This window comes from Oncorhynchus keta, chromosome 28 (genome assembly GCF_023373465.1).
Source record: "Oncorhynchus keta strain PuntledgeMale-10-30-2019 chromosome 28, Oket_V2, whole genome shotgun sequence".
In the NCBI taxonomy this organism is placed as follows: domain Eukaryota; kingdom Metazoa; phylum Chordata; class Actinopteri; order Salmoniformes; family Salmonidae; genus Oncorhynchus; species Oncorhynchus keta.
Genome location: NC_068448.1, coordinates 73,688,455 through 73,696,696, shown reverse-complemented (window position 1 = coordinate 73,696,696; position 8,242 = coordinate 73,688,455). Strand labels below are relative to the sequence as shown.

The following is an 8,242-nucleotide window of genomic DNA, read 5'->3' as shown; positions in this document are numbered from 1 at the left end:
AACCCTGCTGATCCACCGCGCCAATTGACCCCTGAACTATCACCGACCAGGGGGTGGGAGAAATTAAGGCTGCCTCCGTTGCCAGGAGGGAAATATCTAAATGTGAGCTCATTGTGGCAGTCCACCCCTGTAGAGAGGTGCACCTCAGTCTTCAGATGACCAGGAGAGGGTCTTACTAATTGGGCTGTCTGGGATACCCGCTGTGGCTTCATGTCTGGGGTTGTTTGGACTTTGGTTTGATCATCGGCTGCAAAGCTGGAAGACCTTATGCCACTGCCATTTCTACAGTACAGCATTAGTCAGCACACACAACTTCACAAAGACTCATTTCAAGTGAATACACTCATAAAACTGAAGTCTTTAAGTTCAGTCTCCTCAATCTTGGGGACAGGTCAAAGATAAAAGTTGCCATGCTGTGCTAAGCTTCTCTTCAGCAGCAGTGATGATATCTAAACGGGACTGAAACAAACAACAGGACAGTGTTTCTATTATGGTGTAGTAGTGCAATGTTCTTCCTAATCTAGTCACAAGGCCTCTGCTCAAATGACTGCGGGATGTGTTTGCTTTCACAAGTTTACACTTTCCAGAACACACAGCACTTTGTTGTTCGATGATGAACCACCAAATAAAAAATTTAAAAAACGAATGTGTCGAATGACCAACAAAATGTGAAAAACGAATTGATTAAAAGAACCAAATGAGACAACTGTCCTCTTTGCTTCTTTTATTGGCACAGGACAACCTTCAGTAGACTTTAATAACACAAACCATAGCATTAAAGCAGTATACATATTATAAGGAAGGCTTATAGGGAAGATGATCATATAAAACCTGGAGAAGGTTAAACAGGGTTTACATGACAAAACACAGGCTGGGTGAAAGTGAAACAACTCAAACCAGTTGGCAGTTTAATACACCGGATTAAGTTACCACAATTAAGAAAGCCAAAGACTCTTTTGTTGTGCAAACGCTGTGATTCTATCCAATATATACAAACACTATATATATACACACACACACACACACACACACACACACACACACACACACACACACACACACACGTGGACATCCTTTAAAATGAGTGGATTTGGCTATTTCGGCCACATTCGTTGCTGACAGGTGTATAAAATCGAGCACAGTCATGCAATCTCCATAGACAAACATTTGGCATTAGAATGGCCTTCCTGAAGAGCTCAAGAGACTTTTAACGTGGCACCGTCAAAGGATGCCACCTTTCCAACATAACCTGCTTGTGCTGCCCCGGTGAACTGTAAGTGCTGTTATTGTGAAGTGGAAGCGTCTCAGAGCAACAACGGCTCAACCACAAAGTGGCAGGCCACACAAGCTCACAAAACGAGACCGCCGAGTGAAGAAGCACATACAAATCACCTGTCCTCGGATACAACACTCACCACCGAGTTCCAAACGGACTCTGGAAGCAACGTCAGCACGAGAACTGTTTTTCGGGAGGTTCATGAAATGAGTTTCCATGCACAATGCCAAGTGTCGACTCGAGTGGTGTAAAACTCGCCGCCATTGGACTTTGGAGCAGTGGAAAAGCTTTCTCTGAAGTGATGAATCACACTTCACCATCTGGGAGACCGATGGACGAATCTGGGTTTGGCGGATGCGAGGAGAATGCTACCTGCCCCAATGCAAAGTTTGGTGGAGGAGGAATAATGGTCTGGGGCTGTTTTTCATGGTTCGGGCCCCCTATTTCCAGTGAAGAGGAATCTTAACGCTACAGCATACAATTACATTCTAGCTTTGTGGCAACAGTTTGGGGAAGGCCCTTTTGTGTTTCAGCACCCCGTGCACAAAGCGAGGTCCATAAAGAACTGGTTTGTCAAGATCGATGTGGAAGAACTTGACTGGCCTGCACAGAACCCTGACCTCAACTCCATCGAACACCTCTGGGATGAATTGGAACAACTGTGAGCCAAGCCTAATCGCCCAACATCAGTGCCCGACCTCACTAATGCGCTTGTGGCTGAATGGAAGCAAGTCCCCGCAGCAAAATTTCAACATCTAGTGGAAAGCCTTCCCAGAAGAGTGGAGGCTATTATAGCAGCAAAGGGGGAACCAACTCCATATCAATGACTATGATTTTGGAATGAGATGTTCGACAAGCAGGTGTCCACATACTTTAGATAATGTAGTGTATATTAGCTGTGATTTTCACTGCTGACCGAGCTAATGGCTAAATCCAGTCTGCTTGTGTGAGTGGTTTGACTGTGTATTGTCGCTCGGATGTTGTCACAAAAGGATTTCCCACCCCCTGGTAAGAGGGTGAAATGACAATGCGTGGCTGTCACCCAGGGCTCAGACGTTGGACAGAGGAGCACTGGAGCCTCTATGGCAGCTGGTAGTCTGCCCTCTGCCCCCTCAGCGTCAACACACGGACTGATTCGAGTGACTGAGCTAGAGGCTGCTGCCCACACTGCTGGTGGAACAGCAGAGGCAGCAGCTTGAGAAACAAGACTAAATTCATGAGGGCGGAAAGTTGATAGTGGACTGGACAACTGTGGAGGATGATGATTACATAGCTGAACACAGTTGGCTGGACATATTTAGTTTTGTTTGAAGAAAATGTTAATACATTGAAAACGCAATAGCAGGAATTTCTTTAAAACGGACATAGCAAACGAATAAGTCATTTGTAATTTTTAATAATACTTTATCACATTCAAGGCTCAGGTTAGGAGAAAAAGAGACATCAGTAAGAATGTTCCCAGGCCGTTTCAGACCATCCCTGCACATTGACCCTGACGACCAACAACCAACTCACACAAAAACAAACCATCCGTCTCTTTGTGATCATTTCTCCATTGCATGTGTTATTCGCCTGTGGTTTCAGAGGGAAAAAATAACCACATGTCTCCAAGGCAAAGGAGGGAGAGGGCCACAATGGTGTTAGGTATGTTGAGACGTCAGCACACGCCTGTGTACTCCTCACGCCGGCCCTCGAACATCCTGGCAGCCAGCCTAAGACCTCAGTGGTGGCCGCTGGTGTACACTCTGTTCCTCAGGACCACCACTGGGGGTAGGTGGTGCCGGACACCGGTGTAGTGCTGGACGTGGTCAAACCACCGTGTCACATTCATGTGCTTCTCCTTCTCCTGGATGGCCAGGTCCACCTTGGAAAGAGAGGGGGGAGACATTTCTTGTTTCCACTGATGCTCCATACTACGCTGTACAAATCTGCCATCGTTTCATTTAAATGGGTGGTCCCGTCTATGCTCTTTAAAAAGGTCCTTCATATGAACTAGTGTTTGTTACAAATTAAACAATGCTAGCAGAGATGCAGATCTGCACACTGTCCACAAAGAGGACCAATACACTTATTGGAAAGTGTTTGTGTCGCCATCCCTCCTAACAGTATTTCGCTACTGTGACACTACAAAGCTGCAAGGAAAGAAAATGGCTAGCGATGTTTTGAACCACCAATTATTTTGCAAATGCATCTTGCTGGCTAGCTAGCTAATACCCAAACTAATGCAGCAACTCTGCTTGTTACTAACTCACATCTCTTTCCCCAAAAAACAAGTCATTTCTTTAGCTGAACACAATAATAACGCCTTACTAAAGTGAACAAATTAGACCATCCCATTTCAGGTTCATTGTGAGGCTGCCCAAACCTGGTCTAAGCTAGCTATACCGTCCCTGAAACAGAGTCTAGAATCATACCAGTTGGATTCAGTAGCTACGAGCCCTCCCATGACTGTACATCTAACAAATACAATGAGGACCTAGGCTGCTGAGTGACCTCTGTTCTGAGGTTAACCGCCATGATAAAAACTAAACTGATTCCCTTGTGTCTGGTGGCAAGGATCCATCTCCGCCACATCCGCTGACATTTCTCAACATGTGATCCCGTCTCTCTCCGTCAGCCTCCGGGGCCGACAAACTTCTTCCTTGGCCTGAACTAAAGACATCACTTTGCACCTCTTTTTATTTTTTTTGGAGGCTTGTGTCAAGTTCTCTCTCCCGTGCCCTTTAACCGTTATGACTCTTAATTGTGAGCTCCGTTTGACATAACGCCTTTTAACTTCAACTCTGTAGTCGGCTCTGTTTGGTTATTGGACGCTTGACTTACGATGATGTAATGGATTCCGTAGTACATGAGTGTGTCGGCGAGGGTGAACTGATTTCCTGCCAAGTAAACCTTGTCTTCTAGATAGCTGTTGAGGTCCTGCATGACAAAATAAATTAAATAAACATTTCATCATTAAGTTCATCAGAATTGCTTGATTAAAAAAAAAAAAAAAAAAGAATTTCACAGATCCACAATAGAGACAAACACCTATAAACATCTTGAACACTACAGGTCACATAATCACTACCATGTAACTCATGACATTAACTTAGTATTTCTTTATCATAATCACCTAATTAGACATTAGATTCAATAAAAGTTAACCAACAAAGTTCATCAACCACATAACATGTAAAAGCCGGAGTGAGAAACTCCCGACACGTCTCAATAACAACAACAATTACTCTCCCAGCGTGATAATGACATATCCACAGTAAAAGACTAAATATTCAAATACACTTATTCAATAGTCAAAGAGAGTTGAAATACAAGACGAAAGCTGGTGGAGCCAACTCAGGCCTGAGATTTATTGAACCTATATATCTGGGACATAAGGGTGGAGAGCTCGGTATCTGTACGTGAACAATGCACAACCCGAAAGGGGAATAACAGCCTGCCGTGGCACGCCATCCCCACAACTCTGGCCACTCCGGCTAGTGCAGATGCCTTACAAGTGGCTCACTCCTTTCCTGACTTACACGGGCGCCTGCAAATCTAATGAACCTTCCCCAAACCCAGGCTGTGGATGGGCTGAGCAATGAGGCTGTGTGTGTATGTGTGGTTATGCAGGTCCCAAGGGATGGGACCATCTTTAGCACTTACACTGCACATACACCGTCTTGAGGGCTAATGGAGTTATTGTGCAGTGTGTGCTGCCAAGCAAGGCATGAAGACAGACTCCTCCGTCACAATCAGATCCCTGCCTTGCCTACAGCTGGAGGCGCAGGCGGACAAGAGACTACCCCCCACCCCCATCTCCACCACCACCCCCACATGGACATCCGAACCTGGGCTCTGCTCCTCCACCCTAACCACATTCTGCCCGAGTTTTTTGATATCGCTGCAGTCACTGGGGCCACTAGACCTCCCTGGGGCCACTAGACCTCCCTGGGGCCACTAGACCTCCCTGCTGCTGAAAGGCTGTGGGTTATAGCACCATGACCATATCTACCATAGTGATGAAAGGGAAAACAGTCCCGATGGTAGAAACAAACAGCATCATGTTTTCACCTAAAGTAGCATTCCTTTGTTTTGTTTTTTTGCAAGCGATCAACACTGTCAGTCTGGCCAACTTTACATAAAGTATTTTTTTTATAGGACGATAGGAGTTTAGTACCGTTGTGTCGCCATACCGGCACCATAGTATCACCATACCGGCACCATAGTATCACCATACCGGCACCATAGTATCCCCATACCGGCACCATAGTATCCCCTTATTGGCACCATAGTATCACCATACCGGCACCATAGTACCCCCATACCGGCACCATAGTATCACCATACCGGCACCATAGTATCACCATACCGGCACCATAGTATCCCCATACCAGCACCATAGTATCCCCATATTGGCACCATAGTATCCCCATACCAGCACCATAGTATCCCCATATTGGCACCATAGTATCACCATACCGGCACCATAGTACCCCCATACCGGCACCATAGTATCCCCATACCGGCACCATAGTATCCCCATACTGGCACCATAGTATCACCATACCGGCACCATAGTATCACCATACCGGCACCATAGTGTCACCATACCGGCACCATAGTATCACCATACCGGCACCATAGTATCAGAGTAACTATTGAAATCAGCTCTAACATTCTGCATAATCAGATAAACTAAAACGTGTGACACACACAGGAGGATTTAAAAGTGGCGAAAGGCACCTGTCCGGCCAATCGATGGCTTCGTATCTCTTTCACGCTGTCGACAGCCACAGCGGCCCCCATTAAAGACTTTTATTGTTGTCCACTGCTTTGCCTGTCTCGGCCATGTCACTGAAGGGCCATACATCAGTCTTGATTCATGTCGCCTCGCATTAATGAGCCACACACACTGTCAGTCTGGCCCCTGCTGGCAGAATATTGGACAGTTTTGCTCAGGGGCTTCTCCAAGGCCCTGTTAGACCCTCTCCGTACACAGCTCACCAAGCCTCTCTATCCCACAAGGGTAGAAGGGACTTCTCATGAAAAACAGTGGGTAGCGGTACACATTTTCATTTGACAAAGAGACTACAATAAAACTGACTAACTTGCAAGAGGAAGATATTTAAAATGTTTTGACTTTCTAATATTGAAGAATCTTCACTATTGTTTCTGGGCCTCTACCTTCAGTATGGTCTTGATATCGTCTTTGTGGCATCCATCCACTTTGGTGAGCCTGTACTCCAGCCACTGCTGCACTAAAGCCTTGTGTTCTGCTGACCCACCCAGTAACTCGGGCCGTTTGGCCTCTTGGACCAGGTGAGTGGCGATTGTCACCAAGCCGACCAGAGCTGGGCCATTATTACTGTGGAGCACGGGTACCTGGGTGGGAGAGAAAGACAATGTGAGAAAGACATTACACATTGTTTTTATACCTTTATTTAACTAGGCAAGTCATTTAAGAACAAATTCGTATTTACAATGACGGCCTACCAAAAGGCCTAATGCGGGGACGGGGCGATTAAAAATGAAATATAGGACAAAACACACATCACGACAAGCGAGACACCACGAAACTACATAAAGAGAGACCTAATACAAGAACATAACATGGTAGCAAAACAACAAAACATGGTACAAACATTATTGGGCACATTAAGACACGTGTAAACATCCTGTTAGAGACACTTGTCAACATCCTGTTAGACACTTGTCAACATCCTGTTAGAGACACTATTTAAGCGCTAGTTCCATACTAACTCAAGTCATTTGTATAGCTGGCTACTTTCTAAACAACAACACACGCACTTTCACTACCCCATGTGGTACAGTATGTCTGTTTGTTTCTAGCGTTGCAATGAAGGCTGTTGAGGCAGAACTAGTACTGAACACTCAGTGAAATTAGCTATAGTACGTTTAGTAGTAGCAGCAAGATATGTTGGCAACCCAAAAAGCAATCCATATGGTTAGCTATCTGGCCAGACAGCAGATGCATTCAATGTTAGCTTAACTTTAACTGGCTAATGACAACACATTTGATCTGAAACAATGATTATGACATATTTATTACACATCATTGTTCCCAAGTGACCTGCATTCGCTAAAAGTAGAAGGTAAAATAGTTGCTAAAGCTACGGACATTATCTTGTTAGCTAGCTAGCTTTTCTCAGGACAGTAGAGTAGCATGTGCTCGCTACTCTTTTTAACCTACTGTTCATGTGGTAACGTCTATAATACCTGGCACATATAGATGGCAAATTCACCTTCTTGTACCCCTGAGTACTGTATTTGTTAGGATTTTTCAATCCTAAAGATTTTTCCAGCGATGACAGCTCTCTCAACGCCATCATTGCGAAGGGGATGGCAACATGATTGGTCGAGATTAGTCATTGCCGCCCACTAGACTCAAATGGAGAACAAATTCAGCCAATGGTGAAAAGTGTTTTTTTTTTATTTCATTTCATTACATTGTCTTTTAGGCCCTGCTAGATTTTCAGGTTACATTGCATCAGATCAGATCAAGAACTTTAATGACCCGATGAAACAATTATACAATAAAATAGTATAGGTCTTAATTTCTCTCTGAATATTTTTTTTACAGAATATTTTAAAACAGGCTTACATTTTTTTATTGTAGGCTACACATACATTATCAAATTGAGAATGTTTAATTTCTTGATAAATAAAAAATAATATTTCAGGAGAATAAAAAGAGAGAACCCACTGAGCAACATTAAAGAGAAGCTTCGATTGTTGGAAGGATATAGCTTGTGTTTACAAATCACACGGTATTTGGTTAATAATATAACGTATACTGTTAACCGAGGAGTTTTAATTAATTAAAAGTATATTTTGTAATGGATGTTTATGTTATCCTACAGAAAATACTCGTCTTATTTTAATTCACTAAGCCTGATAATTGTGATCATTTTAATTCACTAAGCCTGATTCATGCCAACCAAAGCCAGCACGGCATAGATATGT

The 8,242-nt window shown here is 44.1% G+C and overlaps 1 protein-coding gene across 2 annotated transcripts; it reads right to left on the bottom strand.

Annotated features, from left to right (window-relative positions):
- Positions 1–709: 709 nt before the first annotated feature.
- On the bottom strand, positions 710–7,676 carry LOC118370662 (eukaryotic translation elongation factor 1 epsilon-1-like). 2 transcript variants are annotated; one of them, XM_035755728.2, is made up of 4 exons: positions 7,522–7,676; positions 6,443–6,640; positions 4,100–4,195; positions 710–3,140 (listed from the first exon to the last, which is right to left on the bottom strand). In XM_035755728.2, exons 1-4 carry the CDS (start codon positions 7,606–7,608, stop codon positions 2,997–2,999), a joined length of 525 nt encoding a protein of 174 aa, XP_035611621.1. In that variant the 5' UTR covers positions 7,609–7,676; the 3' UTR covers positions 710–2,996. The 2 variants fall into 2 exon arrangements, with proteins under 2 accessions (XP_035611621.1, XP_035611622.1); XM_035755729.2 differs by having other exon boundaries at positions 7,496–7,616.
- Between the last annotated feature and the right edge of the window lie 566 nt (positions 7,677–8,242).

What these genes read in the sequence shown, in the direction of transcription:
- LOC118370662 (XM_035755728.2), bottom strand. Translation starts at nt 7,608, where the DNA reads ATGATGGCGTTGAGAGAGCTGTCATCGCTGGAAAAATCTTTAGGATTG. An exon ending in GTACTCAGGGGTACAAGAAG is followed by an intron (nt 6,641 to 7,521) that starts GTGAATTTGCCA and finishes TCTCCCACCCAG; the next exon opens with GTACCCGTGCTCCACAGTAA. An exon ending in ATATCAAGACCATACTGAAG is followed by an intron (nt 4,196 to 6,442) that starts GTAGAGGCCCAG and finishes TTTGTCATGCAG; the next exon opens with GACCTCAACAGCTATCTAGA.